General features: G+C 47.8%; 1 protein-coding gene across 1 annotated transcript in view; it reads right to left on the reverse strand.

Annotated features, from left to right (window-relative positions):
- Positions 1–12,151, reverse strand: part of Fanca (FA complementation group A) — a 56,618-nt gene extending 44,467 nt beyond the window's left edge. The window contains exons 1-7 of the mRNA XM_032887323.1: positions 12,069–12,151; positions 11,687–11,796; positions 10,103–10,196; positions 6,875–7,008; positions 6,657–6,752; positions 5,364–5,437; positions 488–600 (exon numbers count right to left, since the gene is read on the reverse strand). Of these exons, the coding sequence (XP_032743214.1) occupies positions 488–600; positions 5,364–5,437; positions 6,657–6,752; positions 6,875–7,008; positions 10,103–10,196; positions 11,687–11,796; positions 12,069–12,147 (700 nt within the window). The 5' untranslated portion in view covers positions 12,148–12,151. The remainder of the gene's footprint in view (positions 1–487; positions 601–5,363; positions 5,438–6,656; positions 6,753–6,874; positions 7,009–10,102; positions 10,197–11,686; positions 11,797–12,068) is intronic.
- Positions 12,152–19,851: the final 7,700 nt, after the last annotated feature.

Raw genomic sequence — 19,851 nt, forward strand, 5'->3', positions numbered from 1 at the left:
ACGGAGCACATGCTCCTCACCTTTGACTGGGTCACCTCTCTGGGACAGCTAGCACTGCAGACGATAGCTAAGGTGGCAAAGGGACCTGGGACCACTCGAGGGAAAACCCAACTTTGCCACAAACACTCCTACTAGGACTCCAACCACTCAAGAAAACAGGTGGGCTGGAGAGATGGCTCAGTGGTTAGAGCACCGGCTGCTCTTCCAGAGGTCGTGAGTTCAAATCCCAGCTACCACATGGTGGCTCACAACCATCTGTAATGGGATGCCCTCTTTTGGTGTGTCTGAAGACAGTGACAGTGCACTCACACATATAAATAAATCTTTAAAAAAACAAAAACAAAAACACTCAGACATTTAAAGAATAAAACAGAAGCCCAGGACTGACCTGGTGAGTTTGTTTCACCCTAGACCCACAGGAATGGAGAGACTACTCTCTTTTCAAAATGCATAACTTTCCCCAGGAACCCATCTGCTATGAACATACCAGAAAGCATGGCTTCCACAGTATCGGAGGATGGGCAGGACGCTCCTATCAGCTCACACAGGAAGCGTAGGTTCCTGAAGAGCCACGTGGTCATGGCTTCTGTGTCAGGATGGCTGAGGTCACAAAGAACAGAGGCTGAATCCCCCATCCCACTGCCCTCCTAATTCCGTTCGTTTGCTTATTTACTGCAATAGTCACTTGACTGGGAAACACTGGCCGGTAAGAGCACAGCAGCTGCCAATCTCAAGGGCTAACTGGGCAGGCACAGGGCGCCTGCCTGGCTGCTGCTAAGGCAAAAACAAAGACATCATTTTAAAAGGTTTAAGAATAAGGGGGATGGAGAGGTGGCTCAGTGGTTGAGAACTGACTGCTCTTTCAGAGGTTCTGAGTTCAATTCTCAGCAGTCACATGGTGGCTCACAACCATCTGTAATGGGATCTGATGCCCTCTCCTGGTGTGCAGGTGTACATGCAGACAGAACCCTTTATTTACTAATAAATCTTTTCTAAAAAACAAGTTTACTGTGAACTGGTGTGGTGGCCCATGCCTGTAGTCCCAGCACTGGGGAGGCAGAGGCAAGTGTCTCTCTGTGAGCTGGTGGCCAGCCTAGTCTAACCAGGAAACTCACTGTGAGTTCCGGGACAGCCAGGGTTAGACAGTGAACTCTTTAAGAACGTTTAGGGGTAGAGAGATGGCTCCGAGGTTGAGACACTGGCCACTCTTGCAGAGGACCCGTGTTTGATTCCAGCCATTTGTATGCCAACTCCAGATCTCAGATCTCAGATCAGACCCTTTTCTGGCCTCTTCCTGCATGTATGTCTATGCCTCTGGTACACAAACATATACGCAGGTATACATGCAAAGACACAGAAAAAATAAATCTAATACAGTGGGTAATAAAATGGTCACTCATGGGTTCGATATCAGCCAATGCCAACCCTTGCCCCCTACCAACAAAAAATCTGTTTGGGGACAGAGAGCTTATTTTGAATTATTTCAACCGTTTATCCCAACTGGTTTTTTTTTTTTTTCTTTTCCTCTTTCTTTTTTTCGGAGCTGGGGACCGAACCCAGGGCCTTGCGTTTGCTATGCAAGCACTCTACCACTGAGCTAAATCCCCAACCCCCCAACTGGTTTTATGACCTATACTTTCTGTCCTGTTTCAGAAGTTCCATCCCCTTTCTTTTTGAAAGAGGGTCTAATGCAGCCCAGCCTTCATATGTGCGCTGTATGACCGAGGCTGGCCTCAAATGCCTGATTTTTCTGCTCCCAGCCCCCAGTACCAGGATCGTAGGTGTACACATCTGGTGGTACTAGGAACTGCACCTGGGGCTCCAGGCCTGGTAGACAAGGACTCTGCCAACTGAGCTGCATCCCCAAACCTCTGTTCATGAGCTCACATGTGCTCTCCCTGCAGAGTATCCCAGGGTGACTAGCTACAGTGTTTTGCCGTGTTCAGGTAGCCTATGGCACTGATAAATTTTTCCTAAGTGGAGATATCACTATGCCACCCTGGCCAGCCTGGCACTCTCTACATTGACCAGGCTGGCCTTGAACTCACAGAAATCCCTACCTCTGCCTCCTGGGTGCTAACATTGAAGGCATGAGCCGTCATTCCAGGCTTTGCACTGATGATCTAACTCTATTCAGTACCATGAGGAATCCACAAGTCTCTACCAATTGTCAAAACGTGCTTTTCCCCCTGCTGCGTGTATACTAGGAGACCTGCTCTCCGTAAAATTAAGTTTATTAATCATTTCTAGCCTCTGAGCTTTATCGTATTTAGGTCTCCTGCCTTCAAGATCATAAAAATAGCTGTCTGGGATTTCCTCTTGTTTTTGGAGACAAGATTTCTGTGTAGCCTTGGTTGTCCTAGAACTTGCTTTGTGGAGCAGGCTGGCCTCGAACTCAGAGATCCCCCTGCCTGCCTCTGCCTCAAATGCTGAGATTAAAGGTGTGCACCACTACCGCCCAGTTCTTTCTCATCCTTTTATGCCCCCATTTTCTTTATTTGATTCACCCAAGCCTCTTTTACTTATTTATTTTTGGTATAACTTAAAAAAAAAAATCTTATGGGAACTATTGTCACAGCATGACCTGGTTTCAAGATGGCATTTTCAACCATGCTTGGTGTCCCAAGCTAGACCTCAGAAAGCAGAGACTGCCAGCCTTCTGATGGACTAGACGGTCAGAGGCCCCAGACATTTCATGGAAGGCCTTGTATAGGCCTCTCTGAGACTCTTTTTCATCCAACCTCCTGCAGTATCAACACTCCCAATAATTGAGCCTTTATGAATAAATAAAATAGGCTAGTTGATTATCTTCATGGTTGGTTATCTTCACGGCTGGTTGTCCTCATGGTTGGTTGTCTGCATGGTTGGTTGTCCTCGTGGTTGGTTGTCCTCGTGGTTGGTTGTCCTCGTGGTTGGTTGTCCTCGTGGTTGGTTGTCCTCGTGGTTGTTTGTTCTCATGGTTGTTTGTTCTCGTGGTTGTTTGTTCTCGTGGTTGTTTGTCCTCGTGGTTGGTTGTCCTCGTGGTTGGTTGTCCTCGTGGTTGGTTGTCCTCATGGTTGGTTGTCCTCGTGGTTGGTTGTCTTCATGGCGTGGTTGGTTGTCCTCATGGTTGGTTGTCCTCATGGTTGGTTGTCTTCATGGTTGGTTGTCCTCATGGTTGGTTGTCTTCGTGGTTGGTTGTCTTCATGGTTGGTTGTCCTCATGGTTGGTTGTCCTCATGGTTGGTTGTTCTCGTGGTTGGTTGTCCTTGTGGTTGGTTGTCCTCGTGGTTGGTTGTCCTCGTGGTTGGTTGTCCTCGTGGTTGGTTGTCCTCGTGGTTGGTTGTCCTCATGGTTGGTTGTCCTCATGGTTGGTTGTCCACATGGTTGGTTGTCCTCGTGGTTGGTTGTCCTCGTGGTTGGTTGTCTTCATGGCTGGATATCTGCATGGTTGGTTGTCCTTATGGTTGGTTGTCCTCATGGCTGGATATCTTCATGGTTGGTTGTCCTTATGGTTGGTAGTCCTCATGGTTGATTGTCTTCATGGTTGGTTGTCTTCATGGTTGGCTGACCTCACACTTGGTTATCTTCATCCACATTTCTGGCTCAGCATAGTCTGTTAAATCTCTTACGGCTGCTCCATCTGCTTCCCTTCTTCCAAATTTTTGATTTTGCCATCTTGGTGCTAGTTCATTTTATCAGGTTACTCCTTATTATAAAAGTTCCTTTTCTGGGCTGGCAAACATTGTAAAGATACTTGCCACCAAGCCTGACTACCTGAGTCCCACCCGAGGGAGCCACCGACTTCCAGACAAGTGCTTCAGCACATTCGTACCCCCACACAAACAGTCTGACTCCTAAGGTGATTTCAGAAATAAATACAGTTACATACATTTCATCAGCCATGTTTACCTGAACATCTCTTTTTTTAGCTAACTTTTTGGTTTTGTTTTGAGACAGGGTCTCATGGAGACTAGGGTGGGTCTTGATCTGAGTATGTAACTGTGAGTAGCTTTATACTTATCTTTAAAAATTTAAAAATCCCTTATGTGTAGGAGTATGTCTGTAGACCATGTGCGTGCACTGCCTGCAGGGGTCAGGTTTCTGGACCTGGGGTTAGAATGGCGAGAAGCTGCCGTGTATGTGGATGCTGGAAACCAAGCCTAGGTTCTCTGCAAGACCAGCGAGTGCTCTTAACCTGAGCGACTCTCTAGCCCAGGCCTTGAACTTGTGATTCTCTTCGCCCTCCCTCCTGAGATCTGGGATTATACAGCTGAGCTCCTGTGCTGCTTCATGAAATGCTGAGGACTGAACTCGGGCTTTGTGCACTCAGTGCAAACTCTAAGCCCAAGTCCAACTTTCTTCAGTTTTTGTTGCTCTTGTTTGTTTTTTATTTTGTTTTGAGCCAGTCACACTATGTAGCCCTGGCTAGCCTAAAACTCACTATGTAGACCAGGCTAGCCTTGAACTCTCAGAGATCCACCTTCGTCTGCCCAAAAAGTACTTTCTTGTCTTTTTCTCCATCTTTAAAAGGAATCATCATGACAGGGGCTGAGGAAATGGCTCCGTCTGTGAATTGTTCTCTGTGCCCAGGTCTGGTGAGGCAGAGCAAGAAGATCCCCCGGGCTTTTTGGCTGACAAGTTTAGCCCAATCGGCATGCTCCGAGCACAGTGAGGTCTTATGTCAAAAGGTAACTGGAAAATGATTGTGGAAGACACACAACACTGACCTGTGGCTTCTACAAGCATGTGTATAATCATGTACATACAAGCACGTACATACTCATGCACATACAACATGTGTATATTCATACACATACAAACGTGTATTTACATATACGCACAAAAATCATCATCATGGGACATGTACAGAGAAAACATGCCCAAGGGTACTTTAATACCACTAAATGTTCTCATAAGATACAGGACATAGGGCTGGAGAGATGGGTCAGTGGTTAAGAGGGCTGACTGCTCTTCCAGAGGTCCTGAGTTCAAGTCCCAGCAACCACATGGTGGCTCACGACCATCTGTAATGGGATCTGATGCCCTCTTCTGGTGCATCTGAAGACAGCTACAGTGTGCTCATATAAATAAAAATTAATTAAAAAAAAAATTTTAAAGATAAAGGACAAGTACGGTCAGGCAAGTCGGCTTAGCAGGTGAAGGCGCTCACCATGAAAATCTGACCCCAGAACCCACAGGGTGGAAGAGGAAAACTGGCTCCTCCTCCAAGCTCCACACGCACGCCTCCCCATATGCACCTCCCACCCCTCAATAAATATATACGTAAACGAATAACAAAGAGACAGCTTAGAAACTCAGCTATTGACTACAGAAAGGCTGCAGGACACTAAGTAGCGGAAAACGACTAAACTAGTCGGGTACCTTTGCAGTAGCTCTTGTAGGCTCACAACATGGTGTGTGTGAAGACGCCACACAGCTTCCAGCAACAAAGAGTTCTGAAAAACACAACAGTGTCATCTCGACATGGGCTTCGTCCTACAGAGTGTCCAGCCCAGGTTATGCTCATACACACTGAGAACCTGTCACAGCATGGCCTAAAGGGCTCATGTCACACAGCATCCATGTCCCTTTCTGTCCGGCATGACTTTTCTCCGCAGTCTGTGACAGCTGTGACCTCCCAGGAGCCTCCAGTTAAGTCATTTCCACTCCTTCCTACACTCTGGCCTATGCATTCTGAGCCACTTCCTGGAGATTGTCCTGTGATCTCCACTCACATGCCACGGCTCCAGAACACATTCATACACACATATATGCACAATAAGGATGAAAAATAAAACTTTGCGTTGCAAATACAGCTTACTAATATAGCTTGTTTTGTTTTGTTTTTGAAATAGGGTCTCATGTAGTCCAGGCTGGTCTGAAATGTACTATGTAGCTAAGGATAACCCTGAACTTCTGATCCTTTGGCCTCTAGCTCCCAAGAGCAAGTATTACAGGCAAGCATCAAGCATCACTGTGCCCAGGCTGCACACACACACACACACACACACACACACACACACACACGCACACACCAGACACACCCCGCTGTGCCCAGGCACACACGCACATACACACACACCGCTATGCCCAGGCACACACACACACACACACACACACACACACACACACACACACACACACACACCACTGTGCCCACTTTATAAGGATCTAATCCAGCGCCTCAGGCATGCTATGTAAACACCCTACCAGCCGAGCTACCTTCCCTGCCCTCTTAGCCTGCTTTTAAAACTATACGTCAGTAATTCACTCACTCAGAAGAGCCTTCCTGACACACACCAGGGAGTCAGACAGAGTCCACCATGTGCTTGATTTTATCTTTGTGGAGACAGTCGGGGTCTCATTATGTGGCTCTGTCTGGCCTGGAACTCTGAGTACACCAGGCTGATCCTGAACTCCGACATCCTCCTGCCTCAAATCTTTCAAGTGCGAGCCCTACAGGCCCCTAGGTACCCTACTGTAATGAACAGTGCCAATGATGGGGGACTGACAGACAACACTGAGGCGCTCCTGCCGCCCTTGGGGGCATCCGACGATCTCCCTCGTCAAGCTCTGTAATTAATGAGACGTTTGGCCAAATTCCTAAGAAAATTCACAGACCCAGACCAACAGGACATCGCCTTTAAAATCCTAAGAACAGAACTTCAGGTTTACCTGTGCTTTCCACAGTTCTTGACAGAAGGTGAGTCGGGAGAACATGTTGTGGGCCAACAAGTGCTGAGCGCTCACTAGCAGGGAAGACAGCCTCTCCTAGAAAGATACGATCTGTATTTTCAAAGAGGTAAATTATCTAAAAACAGCATTAAAGAAATACCCTACTTTCCCAGACAGCCCCAAACCGACAGGTCGTATTTAAGGGGCCGGCTTCTCACACTTTGTTCCGGGCTGAGCAGCACGGGGTGGCTGGGCTCCACGCAGACCTGCTGCATGCTGCGAGCGAACACTCTGGCAGACAGCACTCCCACAGGAACCCCCAGCCTCGAGGCCTGATCCCGAAAAGCAGAGCCTAGAAGCCAAACAGAGCCGTGACTTTCCCTTAAAGCACGAGAAACACGACCTTCCAAGGACTTCGGTGGAAAACTGCTTCTCATTCGGTTGTGGCATCATGGTAGAAAAGGGATAGACAGAAGGGGAAGGAGACACAAAAAGATGATTTCATGGCCAAACTGGCAGCTCTCGGGACACCCTGAACTCAAAGCACACACGTGCACGCATCTCTTACCGCGGCAGATACACTGCATTGCAACATACGGAGGGAACTTTATCATCCTTATAAAGAGCTCGGTGAGCAGAGGTCATCAGACTTCCCGATATGCTAGCAGGAAGGCTCTTCTGCAGTAAGTGGATTACTAACATATAGCTTTAAAACTATACTAATAAGGGCCGGGAAGGTAGCTCAGGTGGTAGGGTATAAACATAGCATGCCTGAGGCGCTGGGTTAGACCCTCGGCTCCTCATCTCATGACAGGGATCGAACCCATGGCCTCAGACACCGGAGACAAGCGCCACAACACTGCGCTGCTTCAACGTTAGTCCCTATTTAAGGCCACAGATGAGTTTACCTCCCCCTCAGGGACCTTACAGACATTCAAGCCCAAAATGGACAGGATTTCCAGATGCTCTGCCTTGCACCTGAAAGGGAGCAGAGGATCATGGGTACACGCAGGCAGAGGCTGGACAAGCTGGCCCTACGGCAGTCGCCAGGCTCCTGACCCAGTCTGTGGTCTGTATTCCTTAAGGCGAAATGTTGTGGGCAGCCTAGAAACAGGCAGTGCTTACAATCATTTCTGATTTACTTCACTTCCAAAACTAATTGTCAAGGGGAAAAAAAAAAATAGGAGGGCTGGAGAGATGGCTCAGCAGTTAAGGGCATGTGCTGCTCTTCCAGAGGACCCAGGTTCGATTCCCACAACACGGCAGTGGCTTATAACTGCCTGTAACTCCAGTTCCAGGGCATCCAAGGGATCCAACCACCTTTATGGCCTCCATGGGTACTAGGCATGCACGCAGTTCACAGACATACATGCAGAAAAAATATCCATACACATTGTGTGTGTGTGTGTGTGTGTATGAATATATATGGCATACACCCATTATCTTCAAGGCTCTAAAAACTCACATCAAAGAATAAGGAAAGCCATACACGATAATTACAGAGGCTTCAGATTACAAGTGTTAGAAATCAGAGCTGGGGGCTGGAGAGACGGCTCAGCGGTTAAGAGCACTGACTGTTCTTCCAGAGGTCCTGAGTTCAAGTCCCAGCAACCACATGGTGGCTCACAACCATCTGTAATGGGATCTGATGCCCTCTTCTGGTGTGTCTGAAGACAGTGACAGTGAACTCACATAAAATAAATGAATGAATGAGTGAATGAATGAGATCAGAACTGGGACTGGAGACAGAAGGCTGTAATTCCAGCTACTGGGAAAGCTGAGGGAGGACTGAAAACCCAAGGCCAGCACAGATGACTTAGCCAAACCTTGTTTCCCTTTTATAAATGGTTTAAAGGGCTAGAGGAGCATAAAATACCCTAGGTTCAAACCCCAGTACGTCAAACAATAATAAAGTTAAAAGGGCAAATGGGAGGGACTGGATTGTGGCTCAGGGGTTGAGACCACCTGCTGCTCCTGCACAGAACACTTTCATCTCCTCACAGTCATCTCAATTCCAATTCCAGGGCACCCAACACTTTCTTCCGGCCTCTGTGGGTAGACGCCCTGTGCATGGGACATATACTCAGAGGTATTCATAAATCTAGAAGAAAATTGGGGCTGGGGAGATGGCTTAGCAGTTAAGAGCACCGACTGCTCTCCCAGAGGTCCTGAGTTCAATTCCCAGCAACCACATGGTGGCTCACAACCATCTGTAATGGGATCTGATGCCCTTAAACCTCTAAAAGAAAAAATCTAGAAGAAAATCACTGAGGGCTGTCAAGGTGTCCCAGTGCATGAAGCTGCCTGAAGTCAAGACTGACAACCTGAGTTTGGTTCCCCCAGAATGACAAGGTTCAAGGGGAAAACTGGTTCATGCAGTTGACCTGACCTCCACATGATCACCATGGCTCACAAGTGAGTGAATGAACACATAAATGGAAAAAAAAAAAAAAAGGCTAAAAAGTAGTGAATAATGAAGGTAGCATCGCTTTCTGAAAGAAGTCGTAGAGTGAAAAAGAAACCTTATTTATTGATAACCGACGTCCCTGCCCCCAAGCTTTCTCCGACTCTGGAGAGTGACACCCACAAGCACGCTTCCGGTTTCAGTCGGATTCATAGCCAGGAAGGAGGCACACAGCAGACGATATTTTCCAAGAGTAACTTGGGGTCCTTTATAGCCTGCACCTTTAGCTGAGTACACTTCAGACACAGCGTCAGGAGCTGCAATGTTGGTAAAATGCTTGCCTAGCATGAATGAAGCCCTAAGTTTGATCATACGAAACCAGGCACAGCGGGGACCCCTGTGATCTCAACACCAAAGGCTTAGTAGGAGCAGAAGTTCAGATCATCACCACACAGCAAGGTCTAGACCAGCCTAGGGTACAAGCCCTACCTCAAAACAGGAAGAAAAGGGGGAGTAGAGGGCAGTGAAATGGCTCAGAGGGTAGAGGAGATTTCTACACAAGCCTAGAGACCTGAGTTTGAATCTTGGAACCCATGGGAAGAAGGGAGAATCAATTCCATGAGGTTGTCCTCTGACTTCCACATGTCCCTTCTCACACATATAGACACAGACACATGCACAGGCACAGACACACACACACACAGATATACGCACGCACACACGCACACGTGCGCTTGGGGCAGAGAAATAAATACCTCCTGGCAATGGTGGTTCACATCTTTAATCCCAGCACTGGGGAGGCAGAAGCAGGTGGATCTCTGTGAATTCAAGGCCAGCCTGGTCTACAGAGTGAATTCCAGGGCATCTAGGGCTACACAGAGAAACCCCGTTCCCCTGTCTCTCCAGGAAGGAGGGGGGAGGAGCAAGGAAAAAAAAACTCCAAACCAAGTCACGAAGCCGGCATAACTGGTAATAATACATACGAGAGAAAGGGCATTGTTTGGTAGAATCTGAGTCAGTGAAGGGCACAGTGATAACTCACGGATGAAGGGAGCGGACCGGTCGGAGAAAGCCTCAGCACCACCGCAGTCAGTCAGCTCGCTGAGACGCAGCTTTTTACACTGTGGCTCCTCCACCTACAAACCAGAGCAGTGAGAATCACTTTCAGGGCTGGAGCGGAGCGCAGCTCGCACAGAAGGTCTGCTTGCTTGGTTATTTTGGTTTTATTCTGTTTTGTGTTTTGTTTTTAAATTCATCTTTGTGCGTGTGTGTGTGTGTGTGTGTGTGTGTGTGTGTGTGTGTGTGTGTGTGTTTTAGAATTGCTATTGCTGTGATAAAAACACCATGACCAAGAGCAACTTGGGAAACTCATTTCACTCATTTCGGCTTACAACTTGTACTCTGTCTTGCTGGGCAGTGGTGGCACTCAGGAGGCAGAAGCTACACAGAGAATCCCTGTCCAAAAACAGGCAACTAGCTGTTCTACATGTAAACCTCTTTCATTCTCTTTTGTATTGTTTGTCTGTCTGTCTGTCAGTTCCTGTCTTGAGTTCCTGTCCTGACTTCCCTCATGGAGTGGCCACGCTGCCTATGGGCTTGCTCACTATGGCTTGTTAGGTCCTGCTTTCTTACACATCCCAGGACCACCAGTCCAGGAGAAGCACCACCACCCCCATCGGATGGCCCCTCCCCCATCAATCATTAATCAAAAATATGTAGCACAGGCTTGCCCACAGTCCGATGGGAGGGCTTTCAAACTGAGAGGAACTCTTTTTTTCTTTTTTTTAAAGCTTTTATTTATTTTATGAATGTAAATACACCATCACTGTCCTCAGAAGAGGGCATCAGAACCCATTGCTGTAGTTGTGAGCCACCATGCCGTTGCTGGGATTTGAACTCAGGACCTCTGGAAGAACAGTCAGTGCTCTTAACCACTGAGCCACCTCTCCAGCCCGAGAGGAACTCTTCCCACATAATTCTTAGCTTGTATTGAGTTGACTTAACACCAGCACAGTGTACTTGCTTGTCTGTATGCATTCCAGTCTGTGCAGTGTTCAGGGTTCAGAAGAGGGTGTCAGGTCCCCTGGAACTCGAGTTACAGATGGCTCTGAGCCTCCTGACATGTGTTCTGGGAACTGACCTCAGATCCTCTTAAGAACGATATGATGCCTTAGAGCTGGAGAGACGGTGCTGGTCAAGAGCACTTGTTGCCCTTGCAAAGGACCAAGTTTTGATTCCCAGCACCCACATGTTAGCTCACACGCATCCCAGTCCCAGGGGGTCTGATGCCCTCCTCTGACTTCTGTAGGCACTGGGCACACACGTGGTGCACACATACACACACATAAAAACAAAACGAAGACTGTATGGGACCAACCCCTCCAGCCCCTCAAGTACTTTTCTCCAGAAGGAATTTACCAGAGCCTTTTGAGAATTAGTAAATTTACTACCCGACTACTTTCATCTCCAAAGGCATAAAATATAAAATACACTCAGCTCTCTTCTCCCCTGGTTTGCAGGCACCAGTTATTCACCAAGCTCGCAGGCCTAGAAGGATATTATAAAGATTATGATCTGGCTTGCTTCGGAACACCCAACCTGCTCAGCCATGCCAACTTCCTCTTACCTCTAGCAAAAGGTCATGCATGTTTTGGTGGTATCTCAGGAGTTTCAGAGCGGAATCCTTTAATTTCTGCTCCCTTTCAGGGTCATATTTTTGCTTCTTGACTCTGCCAGCTGAAGTTATAAAAAGAAAAAAAAACTGCTAAAAAAATTATAGCGCGACAAGGTGACACGCTGCACGGAGGTCCAGAGAGCTGCCCAGGATCTGGTCGGTCATCTGCCTCTGGGACCAGAAAACCTGGGGCCTATAGCCCTATGAGGACCAGCGGCCCAGGACTACTGACTCGCGGGGCTGTGCCACGCTGGGATCTGATCCTGGACCCGGAGAATGGAGGGACCGCACTGGGCACTGGTTGGGGTCGGAAGGTAGTGGTGGCAGGACCTACCCAGCAGCTCGGTCCATGTTTTTCGGAGGACCCGGGGCCCACCGCCCACAGCAGCACCCCTTGCCGGCGAGCCCGGCATAGCGTCTGGAGCACCAGCTCTGCAGCCCGCGCTGCTTTCCGATTGGCGGCGGCCAGGCTCTGGCGCTCATTGGCTAGGAGCACGCTTGACCACACCCCCGAGGGCGGACCCTTGCTCTGCGGCCATCTTTGTTGTAGCCCTGGTCCGGGAGTCTGGCAGCCTTGGGGGATAGGATAGGCAGTCTGGTGACAGCCTTGGTGCAAATACGCCATACACCAGCGCATGACAACTAGGGGAAAGTGGCGCAGAATTGCGAATGGCCCGGAGCGTGGCCTGGGGGAATCACGTGACAAACCCGACCCTCTTGATGGTAAAAACCAATTCTTCTCTGCTTTGCTCAACAATATGCAGGGTCGATCCCTAATACTCTGGTGTGGCTCTTACTGCTGGAAAGTTGACCAAAACAGTTTTGGTGCTAGGGTGTGAGTTTTAAAGGTTGGAGAATAATAGAGTTACTATTCCCTCCCCACTAATTGCTCAAAGGACTCAGGAAGGAAAACAGCCATGAAACGCTATCATTCCTGTTTATAAAGTCCACCTGATGTGCAGGACCGCGCTGTAATCCCAGCACTGGGGAGGCAGAGGCAGGTGATCTCTGTGAGTTCGAGGCCAGCCTCATCACAGAGTGAGTTCCAGAATAGCCAGGGCTACACAGAGAAATCCTGTCTTAAACAAACAAACAAACAAAAGGAAAGAGGTCATTATCTGCCCTGCAGTAACTGTGCTTGATTTTCAACATTGTCCCAGTCCGAAGACAGGACACTGGAGACAGGCTTGAACTAGCCGTGATAGCCAGGTTGTGATTAAAATCCAGCCAGCCCGAAATCAGTCAGCAGCTGGAGGATCCATTGTCAGAGCCAGAGTAGAGCGGACAAAGACTGAACAAAGTTTTCCAGGAATCAGGTTTATCTGCCTCTGTGACCTGGAGGTGCTACAGTTGTGCTGAGAGCCTAAGAACCACTTCACAGATCAGAGAGAACACTTAACTCGAAAGATATAAAACTGAAGAGGACCGATTAAAACATGTCAACAAAAACTCATCACTACGGTGCTCAGAATCAAAGGTGTCGGGAGCTCCACGTTGCCTCTAGCATCAGAGAGCAGTTGCTCTCTCCGCCCATCAGAAGGTTGGGCTGTACTTCCATCATGGGCCACAAGGTGGACTCTGCTTCAACACAAGTCCTCTCTCTCACTGTTTCCAGCCCAGCCCGCCTTTTTGTTTGTTTATTTGTTTGTTTTGTTTTTTGTTTTGGAATGAGTACTGTCTCTGTAATCCAGGCTGGCAAACTCAAAGATCTGCTGCCTTTGCTAAGGATTAAAGGCATGTACCAACACTGCCTAGAAAAATAGTCTTGTATTTCAACACAAAAAGGGCCATTTTCCTCCATATGAAAACAACGATCTGCTCGGCCAGCCTCTGGGTCCAAAACAGTAATGCCCCAAACTCCTAGGCAGAAATGATCCTCCTGCCTTAGTTTCCAGAGTCATGGGGACCCCTAGCTTGTGCTACTGGACTTGTTGAAAAACACAGATTACAATGTCGGGATTACAGCACTGCCCCGCAAAATCACACCAACAGACTAGAGCTTACTGAGTGTTTTCAAGCTTTCATTGCATACGTTTTTCTTTTAATTGCGGCTTTGTGGCTGGTACCTCTCAGGGAAGGGATGCCTCCGCACAGTCCCTCTTCCCCCACACGATACCATGCTTCTTCCCCTGCACTATACCGGGCCTCCACCAGACATATCCCTGACTTCCTTTTTTTTTTTTAAAGATTTACATATATATATATGTATATGCATATATATATGTATATGCATATATATACATATATATATATGCGTGTGTGTGTGTGTGTGTGTCTGTGTGTATGTAATGAGTACATTGTCGCTGTCTTCATACAGACCAGAAGAAGGCATCGGATCCCATTACAGATGGCTGTGAGCCACCACGTGGTTTCTGGGATTTGAACTCAGGACCTCTGGAAGAGCAGTCAGTGCTCTTAACCGCTGAGCCATCTCTCCAGCCCCTTTCTTTTCTTTTTTATAAAATACAACAGGTGTAAGCCATAGGCACTAAGAATGACCCCTGAGTTCCCTCTCCAGCCTGGGCTTTGTTTTTTGAGGCAACAAAGACCCAGGTGTTTCCAGTCTGGCCTCTGACTCACTTTGTAGCTGAGGATGAGGTTGAACCCCTGCTCCTTCTGCTGCTTCTTCACAAGAATCTTGGAAATAGTCATCACAGATATAATAAAGGCTCTCAAGAGGGTCCTGGATTGTCTAAGAGACTCCTAAGTCCAATGGCGAGTGTCAGGAGCTAGACTAGAAGACAGCACCATGGGAGAGACAAGGACATGAAGATACATTTAAGACCAGATGTAGCTCATACCTGTAATCGCAGCAATTGGGAAGCTGAGGCAGGAGGATTTCCATGAGTTCCAGGACAGTCTGGATGACCGTATGAGACCATCTAAAAGAACAGAGAGAGAGAGAGAGTTGGGGGAAAGGAGAGTACATTGGAGTGAGGAAGTCTCCTGGTGCCTCTTGGGGAAGCTCCAGTCCATACACACTTTGGCTTTTGGCCTCCAGAACCACAACACTGGGTTTCTGACTAGACGGTAACACACACCTTTAGTCCCAGAAGCAGAGGCTGGGGCTGGTGGATTGGATCTCTCTGAGTCTGAGGTCAGCCTGTTCTACACAGCGAGTTCCAGGCCAGACAGGGAAGCTAGTGGAAACCCTGTCTCAAGAAACAAAGAACAAAAATGAATGAATGAATTTCTGTTCTTTGAGCCCCTGGGTCATTTGTGGTCGTGTGGTTTTGGCAGCTTCAGGAAACCTCCGCAGCCTCCCCTGTTTCTGTATCATCATACGTGTCAGCATGGTGAGAATACGCAATGACATCAGTGTGGGATTTACTCTGATGTACCTTTAGGGTACCAGGAACCCCTGAATATGGACCACTGGTGGGGGGCCAGCTGCCCCAGCAGAGACAGAACACTAGTATAAAGGGCAGAGAGCAAATATTTTAGCATTGTGGACCACATGGTGTTTATCACAGCCACCCAACTTGCTACGGTAGCTGAGAGCAGTCACACATACGTCCCAAGTAAGTGTAGCCATGTGCCAATAAAACTCGATTTACAAAGACAGGGAGCATACTTTTTTATTCTCAAGTAAAGATCATAATATATTCTACCTGTCTCACAGGGATACCGTGAGACTCTAATGAAGTATTGGTGAGGTCGCTAGTTTGCTAGTGTTAGCAAGTGGTGAGAGCTCTGTGCGGCTCAGGGACTCTCCCTCAGCATGCCCCATTGGACTCTCACTGCACACCATTCTTGGCCTGGGGACAACACAGTGAAAACAGCAACGAACTGGGCAAAAATGCCCACCTTTGTGGGTAATATGGTTTAGTGAGAGCCATAAATAAGTAAAATATAGTATATTGGATGATATACAGTGCCTTGAGCTAGTTATAGAACTGAAAACATATTAGGGCCTGGGTGTGGATCAATAGAGTGTTTGCTTAGCACGCATGCATAAGGCCTTACATCCCATATATGATATGCATGGGGCCTTAGGTCTCATATATGACATGCATGAGGCCTTAGGTCCCATATATGACATGCATGGGGCCTTAGGTCTCATATATGACGTGCATGGGGCCTTAGGTCTCATATGTGACATGCATGGGGCCTTAGGTCTGGTACATGACGTGCATGAGGCCTTAGATCTCATATATGACATGCATGGGGCCTTAGGTCTCATATATGACATGCATGAGGCCTTAGGTCCCATATATGACGTGCATGGGGCCTTAGGTCTGGTGCATGACATGCATGAGGCCTTAGGTTTGGTGCACAGTACCACAAACCAAGACTTGCTGTGGGGAGGTGGGAACGGTGGGGCCACCAGGGGATTTGTAAGTGTTATGAAAACCTTGGCTTTCACTCAAGAGAACCCTGCTAGGAACCACGGGACCTGAGCTGGGCTCTGAGCTAAAAACATGCTGAGGGTGTTAGGGACAGACATAGAACACGCCAGTGCTTCTGGTTATCAGAATCAGTTCATGTTTGAAAGTTGATCTTCCAGGTTAAAGAAAACCCCACAATGTTGGTCCTCAGCTATGGGATGCCAGGAATTAGAGCGGAGAGCTGGCAGGTTTGAATGGTGAGAGCAGGAATGGGTGAGTACTACCATCACAGCGTCATTTGGCCATTGTGGTTGCACACACTCCCAATCATCACCATTCTTCACTCTCAGCTCTAAAAGGAGGTGAGGAGGGCTGGAGAGATGGCTCAGTGCTTGGGAGCACTAGACGCTTGTCAGGGGAGCTGCTCCAATCTCTGTAGCACAATGACTAACGACTGTCTTTAACTCCACTTCCAGGGGAGCCAGTGTTCTCTTCTGGCCCCTAGGGGGCGCACTTTTGCTGACAAAACAGGCAGACACTTTTTTTGTTTTGTTTTGTTTTAAAGCCAGATTTAGTTATGAACACCTTTGATCGTAGCACTTGGGAGGCAGAGGCAGGCAGATCTCTGTGAGTTCCAAGCCAGCCTGATCTCCAAAGTGAATTCCAGGCCAGCCAGGGATACATAGAGAGACCCTGTCTCCAAAAAAAAAAAAAAAAAAGGTTTTAAAAAAGAAAAATTAGGGGCTGGAGAGGTGTCTCAGCGGTTAGAGCACTGACTGCTCTTCCAGAGGTCCTGAGTTCAAATCCCAGCATCCACATGGTGGCTCACAACCATCTGTAATGGGATCTGATACCCTCTTCTGTTGTGTCTGAAGACAGCAACGGTGTACTCACATATATAAAATAAATAATTAAATAAATCTTTAAAAAAAAAAAAAGAAAAATTAGAACAATAATAAAACAAAAAAAGTATAAATCTGGGCTGGAGAGATGGCTCAGTGGTTAAGAGCACTGACTGCTCTTCCAGAGGTCCTGAGTTCAATTCCCAGCAACGACATGGTGGCTCACAACCATCTATAATGGGATCCGATGTCCCCTTCGGGTGTGTCTGAAGACAGCTACAGTGTACTCACATACATGGAATAAATTAAAATATATATATATAAATCTGTTCTTCACTCTAACAAGCAAAATACACATTAAGCCATATGTATCTATGAAAGATTCATAAGGATTTTAATTTGTATTTATTATTAGTAGTAGTGTGAGTAAGAGAGGGAGAGAGAGACAGACAGACAGACACAGGGTGTGAGATAATTCAGGATGCCATGGGACACATAGAGAAGTTTGAGGGAAACTTCTAGGAGTCGATTCTCTTCTTTTCCCTGTGAATTATGGGGATCATCAGGTTTGGGTAGCAAAACCTTTACTTGGTGAGCCATCTTCCGGGCCCATTTTTTGTTACGGTTTGTGCATGTGCACATGCACGCGTGGGGGCAGGTCTCAGCCTGTAATCCTGGCTGACCCGGAACTCCTTGTGTACACCCGACCAGCCTTGAATCCTCAGAGATTCAACTGCCTCTGCTGCCAACTGCTGGGACTAAAGGTGTGCACGGCCACGCCCAGCCCGTTTTGCTTTTTGAGACAAGGTCTCCCTACATAGCTCACGTTGGCCTAAGGACTCCCCATCTTCTCACTTCTGCCCACAGAGTGGTGGATTACAAGTGTGAGCTACCACATCTGGCAGATTCAAAGTCTCTGTCAGGGCAGCCAAGGAAAACACTACAGATGTGTATGCACGTGGAGACAGCCTCTTTGGACGGCAGTTTGCTGATACTCGTCTGAAGTTCCTACACTCAGGCAGGAAGGAAGAAGGTCAAACGTAGACTACTGGCTGAGTGGGCCCTGAGTTTAGTTCCTAGGTAGTTCTGTAAGAAAGTTATACATTTATATACTCTTTTTAATAAAAAAATGTAAAGCAAATTTGTTTTTTATTTTATGTGTGTGTTTTACCTGTGTGTGTTTATGTGTACCTGTGACCCTGGAGGTCAGAAGAGGGCACTGAATCCCCCTTCCTGGAGTTGCGGGTGGTTGTGAGCCAGCATGTGCGTGTTGGGTTTAAACCGAACCCTAGTCCTCTGAAAGGTCGAGCGCTCTTGACTGCTGAGGCATCCGGCTGTCCGTTTCCTGAGATTAACAGACGTGCATAGAAACGGGCAGGAGTCATCGCCATTCTCACCCTGTGCAAGGTAGTTGGTGTGGCTACGACTAAGCGAACAGCATGGACGGTTGACTAGGACTGCATACAACCTCATGTCCCTCAGTGGGGACTCCAAAGAGGCTCTGGCCTCCCCACAAAGAGACCCGCAGTTCTGTAGAATGCAGAAGCAGTGCACAGAGGTACTCACTCTTTCCTTGTGTGCAGAGTAGGCCGTGTGACGTGCCTCTCTATAAATAGAGACGTACCTATTTGTCCTGGGTGTGTGATATTTCAGGAAGGAAAGCAAAAGCACATTGTCTTATCTGATATTATTATTGCTCTGGTGAAACACCATGACCCAAACCAAATTGGGGTAAAAATGGTTTATTCGGCTTACACTTCCATATCATCGTCCATCACTGATGGAAGTCAGGGCAGGAACTCAAACAGGACAGGAATCTGGAGGCAGGGGCTGATGCAGAGGCCATGGAGGGGTGCTGCTTACTGGTTTGCTTTCTTATAGACCCCAGGACCACCAGCCCAGAGGTTTTCCCACTCATAGTGGCTGAGCCCTCGTCCATTAATCACTAATTAAGAAAATGCCTTACAGCTGGATCTCATGGAGGCACTTCCTCAGTTCCCTTCTCGTAGATGACCATAACTGTGTCAAGTTGACATAAATCCAGCCAGCACACCATTGCAATCATTGTCTCTGAGAGGAATAAGAGCTGGGACCAGCTTCGGGTGTAAGCGTTTCCAGTGTATACCGTTTTTGAATATTTGAAGCAGTATAAACCACGACCACGGCTCCAGTCTCCTACTGTTTATGCCCCAGGGAAAGTAGACGGTGTCCGCATCGTCATCCAAGACTGGATGTCAGCTGTGAGGAGCAATTGCAGTGACCATGAGCCAAGTGTCACACTAGGAAGGGGTTCCATTCATTCGCGGTCACTGGACTTTCTTTTTTTTTTTTTTTTTTTGGTTCTTTTTTTTCAGAGCTGGGGATCGAACCCAGGGCCTTGCGCTTCCTAGGCAAGCGCTCTACCACTGAGCTAAATCCCCAACCCCAGTCACTGGACTTTCTGAAAACAGTTTCAAAATTTGCAGGCGACGTCAACTCTTCTCAATGGGCAACAAGCAGGGTGCTTAAATACCTTCCCCTCCTGATCTTGAGAGTAGGGGCCCTTCTCACCGTCTCCAGCCTCACCGACTTCTGTGTGCTTTGAAGCATCCTGCGTCTCTGAGGATCCTGACTGTTGCTCTCTGGGCAGTTCCGATTTTTAAGTTTCCTCTCTTCCTTTTGACTCCACTCTGCACCCCTCTTGTGCCTCGTGGCAGTATGCGGTCCTATTCTCTGGATCCTTTCTCACTGCCCCTGTACCTCTAGTCACTAGCCCAGAAACCTTGGGACACCCATTCCCAGAGCCCCTCCCTCTGAGCTGCCCTGGGCTCTTTCATTGAGCCTGGCTCTGTTATCTCCGGAGATTCATAGCCTTTATCATTATCCCAAAAATAAACCTAGACACAAAACCAGACTCTCGGATTTCGGCTTTTCCTCTCGGACCCTTGAACTCTGGCTCTGCCTGGCT

The sequence above is a fragment of the Rattus rattus genome, chromosome 17 (genome assembly GCF_011064425.1).
Source record: "Rattus rattus isolate New Zealand chromosome 17, Rrattus_CSIRO_v1, whole genome shotgun sequence".
NCBI classification, from domain to species: Eukaryota; Metazoa; Chordata; class Mammalia; order Rodentia; family Muridae; genus Rattus; species Rattus rattus.